This window comes from Puntigrus tetrazona, chromosome 17 (assembly GCF_018831695.1).
Source record: "Puntigrus tetrazona isolate hp1 chromosome 17, ASM1883169v1, whole genome shotgun sequence".
In the NCBI taxonomy this organism is placed as follows: Eukaryota; Metazoa; Chordata; class Actinopteri; order Cypriniformes; family Cyprinidae; genus Puntigrus; species Puntigrus tetrazona.
In genome coordinates, this window is record NC_056715.1 from 8,255,081 (window position 1) to 8,276,824 (window position 21,744).

General features: G+C 39.0%; 2 protein-coding genes across 3 annotated transcripts; both read right to left on the reverse strand.

Moving 5' to 3' along the window:
- Positions 1-285: 285 nt before the first annotated feature.
- fas (Fas cell surface death receptor) lies at positions 286-4,884 on the reverse strand. The gene is given in 9 exon segments (XM_043263718.1): positions 286-1,208; positions 1,521-1,539; positions 1,622-1,746; positions 1,902-1,984; positions 2,316-2,365; positions 2,367-2,431; positions 2,673-2,801; positions 4,064-4,172; positions 4,545-4,884. Coding segments are annotated over 9 exon segments (912 nt in total). The 5' UTR covers positions 4,584-4,884; the 3' UTR covers positions 286-915.
- A 5,141-nt stretch (positions 4,885-10,025) lies between these two features.
- ptena (phosphatase and tensin homolog A) lies at positions 10,026-21,265 on the reverse strand. 2 transcript variants are annotated; one of them, XM_043262820.1, is made up of 10 exons: positions 20,454-21,265; positions 17,044-17,128; positions 16,860-16,904; positions 16,733-16,776; positions 15,604-15,842; positions 15,347-15,488; positions 14,559-14,627; positions 13,305-13,471; positions 12,618-12,941; positions 10,026-11,101 (listed from the first exon to the last, which is right to left on the reverse strand). In XM_043262820.1, exons 1-10 carry the CDS (start codon positions 20,536-20,538, stop codon positions 10,916-10,918), a joined length of 1,386 nt encoding a protein of 461 aa, XP_043118755.1. In that variant the 5' UTR covers positions 20,539-21,265; the 3' UTR covers positions 10,026-10,915. The 2 variants fall into 2 exon arrangements, with proteins under 2 accessions (XP_043118755.1, XP_043118756.1); XM_043262821.1 differs by lacking the exon at positions 14,559-14,627.
- Positions 21,266-21,744: the final 479 nt, after the last annotated feature.

A 21,744-nucleotide genomic window follows, 5' to 3' on the forward strand; every position in this document is an offset into this window, starting at 1 on the left:
AACCCATTGTTAATAAAGTATGAAAATACAATTATTAAACATTATAGATATGCCCGAGAACGAAACATTTATAGCTGTATTTATAAACATCTTACTAATGCTTATTAATGTTGGATAAATTGACTATTAACTAATGCTTAACTAACGATTCATAGCGTGCTATTACAAAGTGCTACCTACCTACTTGATGAACAGGTTACCATTTAAATCATTAAAAATTATTTTAAATTACAAGCTGATAAATGGTGGTGGAAAAAATATGCTAAGAGAAAAACGACACTTAAATGAGACTGAATGACTGATTTATTTTTTTAGACCAGTCTAAAATGATCGATTTTTGGTCATCGTTGAGCCCGCTGGAAGTGAACAAATCGTTGCTAGTCTGAAAACTGAAAACACTGCATTTGTGAAATTGCTAAATGAAAATCCTTTAGCAGTTTCACAAATGCAGTGTTTTCAGTTTTCCCTTATATGCTGGACTAATTGGGAGAAGTTAGTTAGGTTTGGGCCATTGTAGCTCTAAATATGACAATTTGTCCAGTTGTACAAAGTTTTTTTTGTACAGAAGATATCCTTAGCAAATAACTTAAATCAACATCATCTCTTAACATTTCAAGTGAAGTAGCCAAGCACTAACAGTTTAATTTCATACACAAATCATTCAAAATAACATTAAAATACTAAATGCATGTGGTGTACTGTGGGAAAAGGACATTTGACACCAAAATTCATCAGTTCATCAGTCTAAAAGGACCTATATTTGGTTACTATGCCGTCTGCTGTCCGTGACCAAATTTATAGCAAACAATTCATACCTAGACTTTTTAGACAAGAAATTCAAATTCTGCCACTGGTGTTTTTTCACAACATTACAAATATATGTGAAGACTTTTTAGTTCACGACTCTCACTGAGTCTACGGCTGAGACATAGCTTCTTTCTCAACAATTTTCCGGATCTCATCTGCTGTTCTTTTTTGCTTCATGCAGTGAAGCGTGTTGATGAGAGCTGAGTAGGCTCCATATAAACCTTGTCTCTGGGACCAATCTTGCAGAAGTTCGAAGGTCTGTTCTTTCACATCTTCAGGGTGATTAAGTTGATGTTGCTCAATATCAGCTTTACTCATTCCATTCCGCTGGGCAACATGTTTCATTGTTTTCCAGGTCAGAACATCAGCAATTTCTGATAGGTAAGGGTTCAGGTCCACATCTGCACAGGAAAAGAAGACAGCACTGAATTAAACTTATTATCCTGTTAGTATTCAAAATTGTATCGAATGTCTTTATTTTGTCCAGAACCATCCATCTACAGGGGACAAAATAATTTTCATTTCAAAATGTTTATTTATCAACATAACTAGGTAAAGAGGCACTAATATTACATTATTGGTATTTTGGTAACCGAAATTGTGAATGAACAAATTTTGTGCAAAACAATTACCATTTTAAGGGAAAATACTGATATTTAAATGTATTTAAAAAACATGCAAACATATCAAATAGTTCTCACTGGTGAGCTTACCGTTCAGATGAAGGTCTTCCTATATGGGGAAAATACAAACACATTCATCAGTCACCAAAGTCACCACAAAGCAAAAAAAAGCTTAGAATAAAAGAAATTACCCCATTCAGGTCAACTTTGAGATTTTTTTTATCCTTAAAACAAAGCTTTTTTTTTTTCCACAGCCAAATCAGCACACCAACACCAGCCGCAATTACGAGCAACACCAACACAGCTACAATGGTCTCTGAAATATGCAATCATATTAGTCCATTATCTTTAATGTACGTGGTGTTTATACTGCATATGCATTTATACGCTGTCTTATAAGGACTATTTTCAGTTATTGCTTGTATTGTGTCTACACAGAAGTGCTCTTGGAAGTGGAAAAGCAGCCCTTGCCTGTGGATTGTGAATGGACGGGCTCTTGGCACACAGTGTTGTGGGTTTCTGTGCAGCGTTCTTTCTCTCCATTTTTCTCACACCTGTTGGGTAAACAATAGGCAAACAAAGAGAAGACAGAATAATAAACTGAATATATGCTAAGAAATATGAAAAAAAAACACTGAAAATGCTTAGAACAGCATTGTTCTTACTTTTCTAATATGTCTTTTTGAAAAAGAAAGAAACTTATAACTTATAATCATTTTAGTATTTTCCCCAAACCGAGTTTTCTTTAGCATAGATTGCGTTCGGTTTGAATTTGAGCAACATGTGCATTCACACAGCTTTTTTTATAGTTTTTCCATTTTAACTTTCTAAGCACACATCTGTCGTTCCTTTCAGAGAGGAAAGGGCCTTGGGCTGATTACATACTTGTCACAGGGGTAACAGGCCTTGCACAGGTCATTCTTTCCACAATAATAATCCTTCCTTGCACCCGCAGACAGTGTCGGACGCCCGTGAACATTTCACCTTCGTGTCCATGTTTGCTACAGGATGGAGAAAAACAGAAGTAAGACTTTTTTAATTAGTTTGCCTACGCTTACATTGGTGCTCCGAGAAGCACAATAATGCCCTTTATGAACGTCTCGTGCATTAGTTACTTTTTGGCTAATATTTTCTAAATAAGAGTTGAATAGTTTCTTCTCATTTGTTAAATGTCATGCTTAATTATATGTGTTAGTATAAAAAAAATATATTTGCTGAAAATGCAATGATGTTAAGACCTACCACTGGAATCACAGTATTTACAACGGTGGCATTTTTCGTCGTTATTGTTGTGATCAATAAAAGTGTCATCCTCGCAAATCTGACATTTTGTTTCAGTTTCATCTGTGCAGTGACTTAAGACCCGATAACCTGTAACACACAAATACACACATTTGTATATACCCTCCAGAGCATCCTTTGGTTCCTTCTAAATTAAAGCTGCAGTCCATAGGCTCTGCCTCTTTGTCGCCATCTCTGTTTGAAAAACTGAAATTGCAGTTCCTTGAAGAATTATATGTATTGCATGGTGTTGTACTCAGGCATAGCTTCAGCTCGGATTAATCTAACGTTTCACACCAGTGTGAATTCTGTACTTAGTACACACAGATTCTATGGCTTGGAACAGCCTATATGACTATATATAGGCCTTAATCGCAACATAATTTTTTCTAGCTGCTGTGAAAAAAGGCTACAAATGAAGTGCCACCTGCCAGATTCTCACACGTGAAGAGCCTGGACAACTTCTTTATGTTTACAGATGTGGTGTAATGATGCAGTAACATAATGCAAAGAAAAGTGTTACAAAAGTATAAATCCAAATATGACTTTTCAAGATTTACAATGCTGATGACAATTTAACGCGTCATTACTTGTGAAAAGTGTCCATTAGAAACAGCTACTGTGCCTAAAGGTAATCAAAGACTATAGAATAAGAAAAAAAAGACTGCTAAGTGATTCAGAGAAATAACTCGGACTGCAATTTGTTTATTATTTAATTTATTTGTTAGGTAACCACGTAATATAAGAGGGACCTACAACACTTACCTATATATTGGCTAATGATAATAATAATGACAATAATAAATCTATATATAATCAGTGATCTACAATCAGAAAAATAAAACCCTGCTGAATGTAAACCTATCCAAACCCTAACCCTACACTTTTAATGTTAAATAATAAATGAAGTCACTCCAAATCACTCCGCAGGAATATGAAATTCTTATTAAAAAGACCTATCTGGTAGAATAGATGAACGTTACTGTACCTAAATGTTATCTAAGTGACCCAAAGAAATAACTCGGATTGCAATTAATCAATAAACCAATAGCCTATTATTTTATTAATTTATTTAGTAGGTACCCATGTAATAATAGGGATCTACAACACTTATCTAAATATATATATATATATATATATATATATATATATATATATATATATATATATATATATATATAGATAGATAGATAGATAGATAGATAGATATTGACTAATAATAATGATAATAAATCTATGCATAATCAGACATTCACAAAAAATAAAGCCCTGCTCAATGCAAACCTATCCAAACCCTAACGCATTTTAAATAAGAAAGAAAACCCACCTAGCTAACTGTGTGAGCATCCTACCTGCGGAACAAAGACAGCAAGTGTTTCCCTGATTCTGGTAAGTCCCGTGTTCACAGGCGCCGCGTCTCGTGCGCAGCAGGCTGCCTTCTATCAGTCCTAAAGGGAGCACCTGAAACACAGAAGAAACTGCCTTTAACAGATAAAATATGAATATAAAGTTACGCTGTCTTGTTTAAATTCTTTTCACGCCTTCTCTACACCAAGCTGGATAACACGAATGACAACACAAACCACTAGCGACAACACGAATCGAAAGTGAAACAACAAATGTTTAGTATGATTATACAGTATTTTACACCAAATTATATCGAATTCGATTTTAAAATAGCAATTAACAAATATAGTACAAACCCATTCCGCACATTTCTGTATTCTAGTGACTGTCGTTATAATTTAGTTCAATGTAACTTTTTAGATATTATATACAGCGTGTAGTATTACATACGGCATAAAACCGAATATGGTTAACAGTTCTACTTACCACAACGCACAGAAACACCACGAGATTGTAGGCATACATGTCTGAAGACTAACAAGCACAAAGAAACGGTGTAGTAGTGATAAATCCCCCACGAAACGCTAAGTTTTATTAGCACGCAAGAATTGAAAATGAAACGGAAGTAGTTTGTCTTGAGCGCGAGGTAATTCGTTTGAGTCGAATCTTATGAATCTCGGTCCAAAGCGTTCACGAGACTACAGCAAGTCACATACTCGTTGAAGTGAGTATATGATAGCCTGCTTAAATGATTAGCATTTGTCGTATAGACCTCCAGAAGGGCGCGATTTGCCAAAATCGGTATGATGTAAATGAATCAAACGAACCGACTCCGATTCGTGGTAAAAGGGTGTGTTTATTCTCTAATTTTACAGTAGTAGTCATGGGAGTTTTTGTCTTAAGGAAATCCCCATTGTTGAACTGTATTCAAATGTGGAAACGTACGAACTGCAAGCATATAGTCCAAAACTATGTGTAAAATCTATTAAAATGTTGTTTTTAAGGTTTAGCATCTAGCATGCTTAACGACGTACCTTTCCGAGGCTTTGTGTCGCCTATTGTAATGAAACCGGTCGTGTGATTTACGACACTTGTTCGAAATGCCAGCATCAATAGTATTTATTGATATTCCTCGTCCTCCTCAGTAACACAGTGTGAACCCACCACATGCATGTTTCTAGAAACTTCTCGCTCTCCAAACACAGGATCTTAAGAAAAGTGGTGCTTTTTAAGTGCCTGTGACACTAATTAATTCACAAAGTTAAATTATCAGTGAATTCATAATAATAATAATAATAATAATAATAATAATAATAATAATAATATGGACAATGACTGATTACTAGGTTTAAGTTGCGAGCTGATACCTGCAGAGGTTAAACAATTAGTTATAGTGAATATTATTATCTCGTCTTCCATACAAAAAAAAATAGAAGTATAACTTGAGGTACTGTGGCTTTCTCTACAACAATCCAGCTGCCTTTAAACCCATATGGCAGATGAAATTTTGGGTACCTGTTAGCTACTAGCAACTTTTTTCGGCGTGACCTTTTGTCTGCAGTGGTCTTTCTGCTGCGCGCGACCGAGCGCGCGCTCTCTCGCTCTCTCTTTGGGTGTTACCACAATGTTGCATCATCTTTATTTTTTTTTCTGAAACACACAAAGGAAGGTGACATTTATCGTGCACAGGTGGGGAGGGGCATATTTCAGATCAACCTTATTATCCCCGGACAATGAAAACACGTCTCTTAGTTCGCCAGAAAGTCTGATTTTGAGACGCCGTGCGCTGATGTTCTTACGTAACACTGCGGCCACACACATTCCTTCAAAGACCGACTCTCGGCTGTGTGACCTAGTTCCTCTGATTTTCTTATTGGTTGAGCTCCTGCTGTGAATTATGGGACGTTTTACTTCTGCGTTGTTGCTGGCAGATGGCACCAGAGGACAATACACACACACTTCTCCCTTATAAATATCGCCGAGGCTCATACCTCATGAACATAAAAATTCAAGTATGGTCTACACGGTTTTTGGTTCTGCGGTTCCATTAGGAAATGCATTCACACCATAAAAAAACCCCTTAATTTAATGCAAAAGGAAATAAGTCGGATTAAAGCGCTAGTATCACACCTTTCTCTTAAACGATACCAATCTAGCACTTCTGTAGGTTATAAAACTGACACATTGATTGATTCATCACCCCTTCACTCATGTGACAGCAGTGACACGGAAACCACAAAACCATAAGTCTTGACTTTTCGAGTCATTCTGTCTGTAGGAGAGAACTTTTAGGTGAAGCTTTTTCCTGTTCGACAAGCATTGCTATGAAGTGTAGTATGCGCCTTAGAAATCTTCATTTGCAACTTAACCGAGCCTATGATTTGTCGTTTAATGGCAACCTGTTTCACATGCAGCCATGGTAACCCAAATTCCTGTTTTTATGCTTTGTCTCTTCATGATCAGTTCCCTTCAGCTATTAGCTCCTGTAGATGTTTTTGTGGCTTTAAAAAACGTATAAGCTGGGAACGACTGCACATTCACGTGTTATCTTTATCCCTGTGTGTGTTTGCCATTAGGTATTAGTGTGTGTGTGTGTGTGTGTTTATATCATGACATGTTAATGTGTCACATCAACAAAGACTGAGAAGGTTTCTGAGGTTTTCATAATCTGGGGTCGACTCGAAGCCATTTCAGGCCTCTTTATGATCGCCTTTGTGCGCACATGAGATGTGTGACAGTAAGCCGGGTTCACGGAGAGGACACACTCCTCAGCGCTGATATGAGAAGTGTTGGTGTCTGTTATCTGAGCCCTATATTAATTTGGCTGTGACGGATGTTAGCCTGGTCTAGCGTGGCCGATCGTCTCTGGGGAAAACACGCCATAATCCTCTAATCCTTTCCCCTTGGGATTCTGTCTAATCAAGCGCTCTTTAAAATGAAAGAGCGCACACACTCTGAATACTAACACCCATACATTGCAAATTCTTGTCACTCGGTATCTGCCAGAGCTCTTCTGTAAGTGCGGTGTTGAGCTTTTCTTTCAGAGGCTTTGAGGCATCAGGTCAGCGTCTACATTTATACAGGTAACCTACTGGATTTAATCATAGAAAAGTGAAGGAGCGGTGTTTATTCATTGACACTGGTGCTGTCCACAATCATACTCTTTAGACCGACCTTAAACGATCATTTCTACATCAAGCAAGTTCCATCGACAGCACTTGTGGCATAGCATAAGATGATTTCAACTTGTATATCCTTTTCTTTATTTCAAATAAAAACTCTTTTAGGTACTTGCAGTGAAAGTGAAAGAGGCCTGTATAAATGTTGAAATACTATAGTATAGGAACAACTAAGCATCAGTGTTGAAAGTTGTGGTAATAAGGAAGTAGCAATATATTTTCTCCCATACTGTGGCATGCATGCAAATCATTATGGAAAGGGAAATGTTTTCACCAGATGATCAAATTATGACATTCCAATTAAAAACTATATTTATGAAACAAACAAATAATTCATAAGATCATTAAGATGCCCTTCCAAAATGAGCTTATTAACCTAATGTGATTTTTAAAGCTCAGATAAGTTCTAACAGAATTATTAAAGAGCTGGCTAATCTCTGCTTTTGAACCTTTGAACAATGACCCCAATAACTTAAAAGTACTTTAGCGTAACCTTGGTAATTGTTTGGTAATAAACATTATGCCACAACTGCTGTTGTTTTGGGCTGCATTAAATACAAAATACGTTTTTGTTTTTAGTTCAACATAATTAGGTTAATTCTGAAACTAACCTACACTGTGATTTTATCTCAAAACCACAGCTACACTAGCTAAAAAAACCCCAAAACAACAGTGCAGCCCCCATACTTCTCTCAGGGCTGTTTAGCTATTTTAAAGAAATGCAGAACCTGCCACCCAAGCCAGTTAATCCCCACTTCCTGTTTCATTCTGGGCCTAATCCAAACATAGCACAGCTGTGCTCTAACAGCAAGTTTTTGCCAGATTAGTTTCATACCGTCCAACAGTGTAGATGAAGGGTTGCCATGTTGAGCAAATACTTCCCAAACGTAGAAAGAAAACGAGAAAAACTTGAACGCGCTAATGCTGCAATTAGAAGAAACACTGAATAACTTAATGGAGTCAAAGCTAAGGGATTTCCAAACCCTAATCAAATCACACTGCCGCATAAAGCTGATCTTTAAATCCCCAAAACTGTGAAAAAGAGGGAATAGCGGTTGCCAGATTGTCGTGGCATTGCATCAGCGTCAAGTTCTAAGATGTAAACTGGAGGCGCAGCCGTTCTTGGTGACTAAACCTCTTTCTGATGAAAGCAGCTGTGCTTGCCGACAGAGGAGGGCAAGCACCTCATTGGTCATTCAGGGCTGGTTTCTATGACTCCCCGTTGGGCAACCAATTACAGCGTAGCGGAACAGTTCCCGTCTCCATCATTAGCTGGTGTGAGTCTAGTTTGATGTTTTTATCAACATCAGAAGAGATATGACAGGGTAGCGTGAGCGGACAAAGGGGGGGTAAAACTGACCGAGAGGCAAATCAAAAGCAATAGGAAAGACAAAGAGATGAGGAGAAGGACGGATTATATATCCGTGTCCTCTACTCTTTGTTATGAGATTAATATTTTCCTCCACGTCTACGCACTCTAATCTAATGACTGCAGAAAGCTACGGATATGCAGAGACAGCATTAAGACCGGACAATTATATGGACAGACTAGTCAGATTACTTATTCCCACAGTAACCATCAAGATTTATCATCATCGTAATTATAAGAGTCAATTTTCACTACTTACTACGAAGCGCTAAGCCCTAAATAGCTGCCTGAACCAACATCTGCTTCAGACTACTGAAGTGCTGTGCCTAAACCCATCAGAGGGATTTGCATCATTTATGTCAATCTAAAAATATCCTCATCAAACTGGAAATCCGATAGAAGCCACCCATTTCATATATGTATGATAGACTGCATTATAGTGTAGTAATATGTTGAAATGCATTCTACATTTCCAACTCAAGAAAGTTGAAGAGCACAAAAGAGAAACCAGGAGAGAGTGAGCATCCAGCAATGACCTTGTTTGAAAAAGACGCTTCCGTTTTAGAAAAGACTCGAGATAAAAAAAGCTCATAAAATGAAAAATACTTAAGAAAAAATGGATCATCATTTAAAATTCTGCTCACTTCTATTTGGGGTCAGTAATTTGTTTTAAGAAATTTGACAAGGATGCAAAAGCGACAGTAAAGACTTTGAGAGGCTATATGCACACAGCTATAAAACTGCATTTAAAAAAAAGCTGTTCTTTTGAACATTGTTCATCAGCTTAAATATTATCAAATATGTTAGAATGACTTTTGAAGGATCATGCAGCACGGAGAACTGAAATAATGGCTGCAGTAAATTTAGCGTCGCCATAAGATCAAACTACTATATTAAAATACATTAATGGAAAATAAAAAAAGTTATTTTAAACGGTAATATGTCAGTGTTTGTTTCACTGCCTTGGTGAGAGTAATGATTTGGGGAAAAAAATACCTTACCAACCCCCAAATTATACTCTTTGTTATCACTGAAAACAAACAAAAAAAAATTCCCCTATTTGTAAATTCATTATAATGCACAATATGAAACAGCGTTTTAAAGCTCAAGGGTTGTTAAAGACTCAGCCAACAGTGTAAAAAAAGGGAAGTGAGCATTAAATATAACTGATAAATTAACATACATATACATATATAGACTTCACAGTGGCCTATATATATATATGCGTGTGTCTGTCTTCTATATATATATATATATATTATATAGATACACATATATATATATATATATATATATATATATATATATATATATATATATATATATATATATATATATATATATATTACTGCAATAGAAACAATCACAGCTTGAAGTCTTGATAGCGTTTTACCTTTGTAAATTCATCTCAGACGACCGTTTAAGAGAGTTCTGACACTTCTGTTTTAATAAAAACACATCATATAGCATTTATTAAACATGGACACTGACTCCAATGACATGCACACCAATTTGTCCTTTAAATGTTGAGTGTTAACATTATTGCAAACACTGGTTCCCTGCGCTTTCATGTATTATATTTTTTATTATCTTAGGATAAAAAAAGAAAACAAAAATAAAGAAAAAAACACAGACAATTACATGGGATGTCGTGTTTTTCTGCATAATTTATCGTTATACACAGTGGGGTGGGGGCAGGGGAGGTCGTGAGGCTAGGAAAAAGGAACGCTGGAGCGCCGTAGCCTTTGTACAACAGCCTGAAGGACTACGTACACCAGCACACACCGCGCAGGAAGGGGTCAAAGGTCTTAGCGCCTGCGGACAGCACGAGAAGCATTCACAGTAAGGAGGGGAAGAGCGAGGGAGGGGGGGAGAGGGTGATTGCAGCACTGGCCTGGGTGAAGACAGGGAGAAGGAGAGATGTGTGGGTCTGCTCTTCCTCTCCTCCCCTCCCCTCCCCTCTCCTCGCCTGATTGCCTAGATTTTTAACGTCTTTGACACAAAAAAGGGATTTTATATACACAGAATAGCTACAGGACCCTCCCTCCCACCTCAGGCAACGGTGTTGTTATCCACACACGAAACGCACCGATCATCGATATTGTCAGGATATTTTCTTCGTCCGTTCGACGCGACCGTCCTAGAGCTGTTGGAGGGGCAGGGGAGGAAGGGTCCTTTTCTCTTCAGTTTATTTTCAAGTTTTCTCCTTTTTTTATTTCACTGGTGTTGGTTGGTTTTTCTTGTTTTTGTCCGGCATGTATGTGAGTGTATGTGTGTGTGTGTGTGTGTGTGTGGATGCCAAAAAGTGTTCAGACTTTTGTAATCTGTGCGTGCTGTTCCTCATCAAAAGGTTCGTTTTCTGGGTCAGAATCAGTGGTGTCTGAATAGCGGTAGTGATCGGGTTCATTATCACTCACATCCGGAGTGACAGAAGTTGAAGTGCTCGCTTCTGAGTTTGAGGGCTCCTCCACGGTCTTGGTGAAGTACAGCTTCACCTGAGAGAGACAAAAAGACAGAAGGTAGAAATTATTACGTGTGCTTTGCAAAGCATAAAATGAAGACGATTCTTAACGTGTGATTCAGCATTTCTTTGCCATTCAAAAGTTTAGAATCAGTGAGATAACATTTAAGAGCACATTTATCACCATCTATTTGACTATACTTTAAATAAACCTCATAATTTATTAATGTGAAGCAAAGCTGAATTTCCTGCCTCATTACTCCAGTCTTCAGCGTCACCTGATCCACTAGAAATCATTCTAATACGCCGATTTAAAATCAACGTTGACAGTCCTGCTTTATATTTACATATTTTCTAAATAAATTCAAGTTAAATTTTTCTAGTGTCAGCATCCAAGCTGAAAACTGTTATGCTGTTTAATATTTACTTGGAAACCATAATTACATATTTTTAGTATCATTGGACGACAGATGAATAATAAAAAAAAAAAGTCTAACAATGTTAATGCCCTGTTACTTTATATTAATTTAATACAGCTTTGCTACTCAAATATTTTCTACGAAAGGTGTTATTGACCTTTGACAAAAAAATATTCGTCCATGTGATCAACACCCTAAACCCAAGAGGATAAAACGAAACATCACTGCAAACGTAGGTCAGTTTATAAAAAAAACCCCTACTAAATCTGCACGATTTAAATCAACATATTCAATTAACATCTTTTTAAATGGCAACACAATCCTTTTGCACTCTGCTGCTCCCCATTTTTCTCTCAATATGTAAAAATATATCTCCTGCACAACCTCACGTACAGTATTTATATAAATTCCGTGCTCAGTCTGTTTGCGTATGTGTATTCAACTAGGTATAGTAATTATAGTATGTCAACTAGGTATAGTAATTACAGTATTTATAGTGCATGTATAGATGGTTAACCGTTAGCTCTATTGTTGCACTGTTTCTTATGTAAAGCAGTATGTAGCACCACGGTCCTGCGAGACACCACATCTCATTTCACTGTACGTCCACACACGTAGCAGAAGTGACATTAAAACTAACTTGACTTGAATTACATTTTGACAAACACTGAGATTTGAATTGTGATTTAAAACCCATGCCGCTGAAATCTCATATTGCTGCAATATTCAAGCAATCTTGTCTCCTGTCTCCAAATTAAATCATGTTTCACTGCCAGTGCGGCTTATTAACTCAATAAAATGTACAGAACATTAGAAGAGTAGAATACAACAGTAATACATTTCACTCTTAATTTATTCACTTTCACAGTTAAAACCATTATTTGGGCAAAAACGAAAGCAACCCCTTTGAATTTTAGCGTGCAACTGACAGCATTTGAATATGTTCTTCATTCAAAAACTGGCGTCATTTCCTTTTCCGAGACGTTTCTGTTTCGCATCATTGCATTTGTATAACTTGTAGCCACCAAATTAAATTATGCAAATGTTGAAATAAATACAGTGAACTTGGAGTATTTTGCATATTTGCTGTATAAAGCCTATCAAACAATGTTCGGTGTTGAATGCCCTCACCTTGAAGTTGGGTGAGAAGTATCGGTTAGCTTTGTCCTTATTGGCCTTATCCAAGTCATTCTTTGTTAAGGTCAGAATCAAGTAGTCTTTATCTCCATCCGCTACTCCCACTCGCTCTCCTCCCCTTTCTGCACCCTTTTCTCTTTCAAGTCCTCCCGCTGCGATCCCTCTCTCCTTCTCCCTCTCCCTCTCCGCCGGAGAGCTCTGACTCTGAGAAGACAAGCTGTCCACGTCGTTGACCACAGACCCATTCTCCACTTTCTCCCCAGCTTCGTCGGGACCCGGGATGAAGAATGTGTTTATCCAGAAATGGAACATTTTATCCTGCGAACGCACATGAGCACACAGCAAAGGTTTACATTTGGGCATCGGATGGCCATAAATAGCAAGTGTTTACAAACACAAACACACATTCCAACAACTGCACTTATAAACACATTTATATAGAGCAGAAACACAAACACGCACGGAACAGACGTGCTCTGTTGGGAGAAGAAAAAAACGAAAACGAGGAAGCAAACATATTTAGAACGCACACAAAAAGACGCAGTTAGCTGCTGAAGCGAACACGCAAAAACAATAGGAAAACCACAAACCGACAAAAGGCAACACCTCCCTGCAGCTTTGGTGATCCTGTGATACCAACAAGATTATGAGACATGGGTCGAAGTTTGAACGAGATCTCACCTTCTTCATCATCTTGCTCTGTTTGTGGAAGAATTCCACTTTGATGTCGCCACAAACCGGAAGAGGCTGAGGGAACTCGAAGATCATGTGCTTCTCCTCCCTCCGCGTGTGGGTCGGGTTCGAGGTGTGGATCTTTACTTTGAGTTGATACACGACGAACTGAGGGTCTGTTTGATAGAACAGAGAGATGGAGAGAGTGAGAAAGAGAGGGAGACCGGGAGGGAGGAGGAGAATAGCATTTCAAAAGACAAACAGAAAATAAAAAGGTAAGCATAAGCATTGTATTCAGTAAAGAGGAAATAAAGAAAGGTGTTAATTAACAAGGGCCCCGCACTGAGGGAAATAACTCCACCCCCAGCTCTGACATCATCAGTCAAAGCATCGTCAGTGATTAGGAACAGGCTTGATGCAAAGGAAGAGATGCATCGAAGAACAAGCACCCAGCCGCCCAACCCCTGCATGCACCCAGCACAGTCAGCATGTAACGCTGGGAGGTTCTTCTTTTAAACAAGTACACTAGGTCGTGCGGTATGACAGTATGTTGTCAACTTATAACCACACACACACTACTGCTCAAAAAAAAAAAAAAAAGAAAAAAAAAAGAAAATGTTATTCAGCAAATAAGCATTACATTGATTAGGAAAAATCTATTTCATTTGAATATTTGATTTGAGCTATTCATTAAAAGGATCATAAAAAAATGTAGCCGTTGACAAAAAATATTAAGCATAACTGCTTATACATAAGATAAGCATTTTACAATGATTTCTGACAGATCGTGACACACTAGAGTAATGGTTGCTGAAAATTAAGCTTTGCAATATCACTCTTTTTAATGTATCGTTGATCCAATAAGTCTTGATTTTAAAGCATTAAAAATGTTTTACCACAGACAAACTTAACTAGGTAACTAACCAATAGTACATATGTAATATTGTCTAAAAAAAAACAACAACAGAAGAGTAAAACATTTATATTTGATATTTTAAATGTGTAATTTACATTGATTAATTTAGAATTCTATCATTATAATTATTAAACTGCTATTTTCTTGTTCTCAATGAAAACAGAACATCTCAAAGTGTTTAAAAGCAGATAAAAGTTCTTTCTACTTCATGTTTCTGGGCTCCTGCCTGAAAGAGACTAGAGCATCAAACGCTGTACTGAACTGTACCGAATGCAGTACAGGGCAGGGCCTCTCTGACATTTGAAGACGATTCCCTTAACAGTAGTAGTAAAGTAATGCCGTTTTACCCCAGTGCCAGTTGCCTTTCTTGAAGCCCTGGGGATTCACCTCACTCCTGTTTTTAACAGTACTGTCCCCTTAGAGAGAGAGAAGGAAGTTAAACACCACCACCATCAGCCTGGCCAAGAGCTCGGCTGCACCGCACTGGCCCTGGCATGACAGCCATCTCTCACACTCTCACACACACACACACACACACAGAGAGAGGAACCCTAAAGTCTACCTTTGAATCATGGGAGTTCTAAAACTGACTCTGCACTTTTAGTTCCAATTTTGACACATGAAGAACTTCCCAAAAATGGGAGTGATGTAGGGTGCAGTTCGGGTTGGCGTTCAGCCTGGCTGTTGCGCACAGATCCACGAACGTGAACAAAACATGAACTAGCACACTATGTACGAATGGGGGGAGGGGAGGACAGAGGGCGAGATCTGTGATGTCATTATACACGAGACTGTGTTGTGGGCTGCAGGAGCTGATATGTCAGAACAGAGTCCTCAAGGGAAATTTTTTTTAAGAAAAGAAAACAGGAACAGAGAAAGACAGCGTACCCATGAGTGTTAGAGTGTTAGGAACATAGCCAAAAAGATGTGATACATGGTTAAAATGACAAACACAACGGCAGCTCCTTGTGAGTGTGACCACGACCCCACATGACAGCATCATCAAATAACACACTTTCAAAACACCTCAGGCTTTTGTATGTGTAACACAAACATGCTTTCTTTACGCAACATCAGTCAAAAAAGCAGAATTGCGACACACTGTCATGTTTAAGACAAGGACATTAAGACTTACTGCAGGTGCCCCCACTGAACATGGGCAGAGTCTGGAAAACCATTTTATGGAAGAGGAGAGCAATGGGTTTATATTCCAGCTTGTTCTTCAGCAGGTAGCTGTAGTAATACACATACCTGCGCTGGCTGGGAATGGTGACCCCCTGAAAAGAAAAAAGAAAAAAAAATGGCTTAGTAACTAACGTAGAAAACTTGGCAATGCAATACCTCCTCTTCGATTCAAAACCATAAATAGAATGCAGAACCAAACAGGCATGCCTTTTTATCTCTGGTCCTGACTTCCCCATAAAAGTCCAGTGCCTCTTGTGCCTCTGAGAACTTCCTGCGATGCAACAGGTAGGCGCATATCATGACCCCCGTGCGGCCTTTGCCTGCCTTGCAGTGGATAGCCGCCACGTGGTTCTCGTCTTCAGACAGCCACTGGTCGAGATCCTCGCAGAAGGGCTTTATTAGTTCCAACTGTGGCGGGTTGTGGTCCTCAAAGGGATATTGAGCCACTAAAGACAAAAAGAGCTAACGGTCACCTTACATATAGTCCTTCAGAATAAGACTGAGAACGTTATAATCGAGATTACACTGTTAATGACATCATGAAATATTGAAAACTGGACTAATGCAAGTTGCCACCTGTCATGAAACGGAAAAAACAATGTAGTACGTAGCTACTTCTGACACACAAAATCATGTCACCACTATTGTTAATTCTTTTGGCTACAATAAATATCTAATCTGATATTGTGGACGGTCACTTACTAAAACAGACATCAACCAGTTACTTTTTGTGTTTTAATAAACATCAGAAAGGTCTCCGCCAAACCTCTTTTCTCAACTATGAACAGTTTCACGTTGGGAAGGACGTGACACCAAGCTAGTCACTGCATGTGACCAGCACAAAAATCTTTACTTGGCAACCTCCCATCAATAAACATCAAGACCAAACCATAGCATTGAACAACTGAAGCAGACACTAAAATCAGTTGTAAATGATCAGTTATATGTAATGCGTGCTACCAACTGCGAACTTAAAAAGACAATGTTCATGTGTCATCCCTCATCACTTTCTTAAATCCTGCATGACAGTCTGAATCTACAGAAAACTCTATGCTTTATCGAACACATGGCGATTTTTAGTTGATTCTGATCATCACAGAATCAACACTGATACTGTTGACTGGCTATAATGCAAATCTGGGCAAAACTTGTTTATTGCATTATAGCTTTAAAAATCAAATGGAACCGTTTCATGTTGGCTAAAAGAAAAGAGCTTATATCTTTCATTCAGGTATAATTAAAGAGACACTGAGGTGTCATCCCTACTTTCCAAACAAAAAAAGCTCCAGTTAAAAATTTAAAATCTAATACTGTGAAATAAACTAGATGTACTCACCCCTACAATTGAATTTGGATGCATCGTAGTGTCTTTCAGCACATCTGGAAGGAAAAGCACACCTCTGAGTACCCAATAATCTTACGATAATCATTTAGATTGTGTATATACTCAAACAAATACTCACAGATTATAAATTTTATAATGATTTTTATGCTTCGAGTCTAAGAATCTGGGGGAAAAAAAAAACAAAAACAACATGAGAGAGATAGAAGTGTCAGTATTTTCTTTTGGAGACCGATTAATTCGAAAAACACTTTACTGTCAAATATACAGTGGGATGAACTAAACGTTTTTCCAACTGCACTTACCGAACCACATCGTCTATGTTATTCCTGTAGACTCCCTCCAACCTTTCGGCAGGAAAGCCCATTGCAATAATATTGGGGTATATGTCTGATATGCTTGTCAAGGAAAATGAGGTGACTGTACAACACTTTAAGACTTTAAAAGTTAAAACTTATACTTGCAAGTAGTAGTCAGTAGTGACAAGAAAAAAAAAAACAAGTTGACAATCAAAAGGACAAACACACAAATACATAAACAGGAACAATACTGGATATTTGGAGACAGATTCCTAGAATGTCAGAAAAAAAAAGTCAGAAAAAAAAAAAGCACAGCTGTAATAATGCAGCCAGTAGTTTTGTTAGCTTGTAACTTGTAAACCAACAAGGAAAAAACAAAGTCAAAATTTGTGATACAGAAGCTCAACTGTCTGTAAAGCATAAATGTCACGCTCTCATCATCATCATTATGTATTGACCTTTTAGCAAAGCGTCAGATCGTAGGCACAGGAGTGTCTGCACTTTCTACCTACGCAAACCAGGTCAAACAGCTTTACAATCCTTACCTACACCAACCAGGTCAAAGGTCACCAAGCAGCCACCGCGCTCGAACGCAGCTCACGCTTACTCATGCAGCTTCTTGACAAGGCAAGACAATGTAGTCTCCTTCCAGAGCCTCATTCTCGTCCATTCTCTGGCTTCTCACTTCCCTTGCTTGCTGTGCATCTGCAGGCATTTCTACTGTACGCTCTCACTACCATGATGAGTACAGACTCTGGGGGAGGTTCACACCTCGACCACAACACGATGGAGAAAGAGGGAGAGAAGCAGGGCTTCTCTGTTCTGTTCGTTTCCTGTCGTACAAAAAAGCCAGAAGCTTTTTAATTGGATGAGTCACGCTTATTTTTAGCCTGATTTCTTTAAAACGGTTAGCGACTCATAACTACTGCTAAAGGAATCTAAAGCACTAAAATAGCTGGTGTTCAAAACTAACCCTGAGCAAAGCATAGCAGACCTTAAAAAAAAGAAAGGAAAAAGGTGGGTGAATTGTATTGAACATGTACAAGATGAGTGTACTGCGCATGGAAATGATAAGACGATGGCAAACAAAGCATTCACAAAAATTCTCAAAGCATCGCGGGACAACTTAAGCCAAAAATCAATAATCAAACTTTTAGAGAATAACCTAATTGTCTAATCTGTAACCGTAACAGAATCCCACCATTCCCAAAAAGCCTTAAACACTTATAAAAAAGGTCAAATCCAGAGCTTCCTCCGTGCCAGAGAAGAATTATCAGGGCTCACAGGGAGAGACTCAATGATAAGCTAATATAGCCCATTTTTTTGTTTTTGTGTTATGGCAATAACCAAAATTCTATATCATTTTCTCTGAACACATTTTAAAATCACTCATTCGTTCATTTAAAAACCAAGCGTTCCGTGACACTCAATAATTTTCTTGTGCACGTTTTGCATATATAAAGATGGAACGTCAATGTAAATTAAGCATACAATCAATCAATCCCAGAACGTTCTTCACATGTAAGTAATGTGCACCGCAGACAAGAGAAGAAGGCGTCTGCATTACATCCCTCTCTTTCATCAGCTGCTAAGCAATATCTCAATGTCAGCCGAGCAATGTACACAGTCACACTGATAAAGCCAGCGGTTTAACATGTGAAACATTTCCACCCAGAATGCTAAAACACCCTCCACCCTTCTAAGCATAGCTGCATTCTAGTACGCTGAAATGACACTTAAACCGCACACACAGAAAATCTCAGAAATCAAGCAAAGGTAAAAAAGCTGCAACTTGTGAACAAATGCTGCATGTGCAACAGAGAACACCGTCATGTAAATAAATGCTTCTGATGAAGAGACGGAGGCATCAAAAATCCGCAGCTCTGACAGCTTGTATGACATTTAACCTTTCCCAGCATGCTCAGCAAGCCAGTGGTGTAGCTTTGCTAAATCAGAGGTGAGATTTACTGCAGAGGGAGAAAAGGCAATTGTGGACAACCGTAACTATCACGGAGCTTAACACTATCAGCAGGAGTTTTGACTATTTCAAGATTTACCGACCTCACCTGCGAATTATACTTGACATCTCACCCTATTTAAACATGGTTGTCTAAGACAGCAGCAGACTTTTACTGTCAAACACCTGACCTGCCAGGCCGCCACACTTCCTCAAATCTACGAGGCTTAGCAGCAATGTTGAACCGCTTGCTGGTGCAAAAACTGCACAAGAACAATCACATCTGCTTCATTCTCCGAACAACGTTACCTACATCCCCCTGCACTAACGGTGTTTGCACACAAGAGCCAAATTGTTATAACAAAAGGCCAGATGAAAATGAGGAAGAGGTCTAAATGCCATGAGCAAATGAAGATCTATAATTCCTTCAATAGTCACGATGAGTGCACAATCGAAAGAGAATTTCCACCAAACTTCTGTTTTATTGTGCATATAAATGCATGCAAACGATAAAATATTCTTTGTTTTATGGATTAATAACCCATCAATATCTAGGTCAAGCTGATTAATCAGCCGACATTTGGACATTTTGAGAGTCAGTTTAGTCCGATTCGTATTCAACAGTCAGCTTTGGCAATTGTTATTAAAACTCGAATGATTTGTGAGTTCACCAGTGAGCTATTTTCACTGCCTGATATCGGTCAACCGCTATTATAGATACAATAAATAACATGTTGGATATCAGTCATTACTATAATTTATCACATGCCCACAGCATTTGGACTTGATTACGAAGCAGGTTACAGGCTAAAGATGTTTGATAATTTCTAGAGGGTCGCAGAGCTTCTCGGTAAACTGGACTGAATATTCACATCCACGTTAGAAAAAAAATCAAGCGATTCAAAGATTTCTAAAAATAGCCAGCTTAGAACACACTCCACACTGCATTATCCATTAAGTTCGCCGAATAGACCTCTCATGTATGTACATGATCAATAGTACTGTCATTAGCTAGAAGAAGAAATCACGGATTTGTCAATACAAACCGATACGTTCAATCTCTTCAGCAAACTGCTGTCACTGTTGTGCTAAGCTCATACAGAATCTGTCAAGCACACATTGATGTTCAACAAATTGACAGGGCATCTCATACTGTATGTAAAATTGCCAGTCTGGAAAGAGACTGTCTGCCATTACAGCCATGCAGCTGTCAAACCAGATATCTGCATCCTACGAAAGAGGTTAAAAAAACATATTTCACTATAAATGACAATGAGAGCGTCATGACTAAGCATTTAAAAAAGCTTTTGCCTAACATGTACAAAGACATTAAAAGAAGGAAGCCATGTTGGGAAAGCATATCAGCATACCATCATTCTCACAAAGCCACAAAGATATGACAGACGTAACATAAAACAGAGTAGAAAGTAGCTCAAACAGTAAATATGAGTAAGGATACAAGTTAAGTCCAAATCGAAGCCATCCTCTTGATATCGCCTCTTATTCCGACTGACTATTTCTTTAATTTTTGCAGTCATTGCCATGACAGCAGTTCAAAACACTTCAGTTTTATTCCGGTTTTTTGTCAGAAAAGGGTTTGCGTTTGCTCGGAATGGCTTTGTGCCGCTCTCACCCTTGAGTGTGTGTGCGTGTGTGTGTGTGTGTGTGTGTGTATGCGTGTATGTATGTATGTATGTATCTATGTGGCCCGGTGGGTCTCGCGCAGCGGGCCGGATTACAGCTCCTCGCAGACGGGCCTCTATCCGCTCCGGCGCAGCAGGCCCGACTCTCCCGGTCTCGATCGCTCAGTCCTCAGAGCTGCTGAAAAGGTCCTCCGATCCCGCGGCCCGGTCAAACCGGAACGCATCCGATATAACAACAACAATAGTAAGGCAGAAGTCTGTGTTTCCGGCGCGCGCGCCGTGATCAGGTCCAGAGAGAGGAACGAATCCTCTCCATCTCCGCGCGAAGAAGAAAACACACAGGCGAGCCTTTCCCGACTAGCATCGCCCGCTAGCCACCACTGCTAAACCCCCCCTCAAAACCCTCCTAACGAATGATCATCGTCGTCGCTGGATGGCCAAGTTGGTTCCGTGAAAAATGACAACTGACAGTCTCCACCTGAACTGTGCGTTAGATATGCGACGGGAGCCTTTGGAGAAGCGTAACGATGTGCGATTTATCGGCGGGACTCATCTCTCCTCAGGGCGCTCCGCAGCTCCGCTCTCAAACTGCCATCATGGCTTCCCACGGAGGAAAAAAGAACGTAAATCCGGCACGTTTACCCAGAGAGAAAAAAACATATCTCGCCGCCACGAGCAGAAATAGTGCGCGGACGCGTGCCGTTTAGTGTTTAAAAAAGCGACACAGCCGGTCGCTGTTGAAAATATGAGCAGAGGAAAAAAAATAAACCTCTGCAACACGCTGTGTAGAGAGGAAACGAGGCGAGATCCGAGGCGCAGAAGCGATAAAACGACATTCGCGTTGAAGGGCGGAAGGATATATGAATGTGAGGATGTGCGCAGTGCTTCTCCTGTCAGAGCGGTCACGTGCGTGAACGGTGTCGGTACATTGTTTCGTTCCGTGCAGAGCGCTCGTCTCTCCCCCACATACATCCAATAGAGTGAGTAACCTATATTTTCGTCGATGGTTTTACCGCGGAGTCTGTGGGCCTCGCGGGCCCATGATGGTACTCTGGGGGTCCACAGAGAGGTTATTTAAAACATATCATTTTAGTGCATTCTTGATGA

Excerpts from the sequence above, each read along its gene's own strand:
- ptena (XM_043262820.1), bottom strand. The coding sequence starts at position 20,538 with ATGGCAATGACTGCAAAAATTAAAGAAATAGTCAGTCGGAATAAGAGG. Across the intron at positions 16,905-17,043 it reads AACATAGACGATGTGGTTCG|ATTCTTAGACTCGAAGCATA; the intron begins GTAAGTGCAGTT and ends TTTTTCCCCCAG. Across the intron at positions 11,102-12,617 it reads ACTTCTCACCCAACTTCAAG|GTGAAGCTGTACTTCACCAA; the intron begins GTGAGGGCATTC and ends TGTCTCTCTCAG.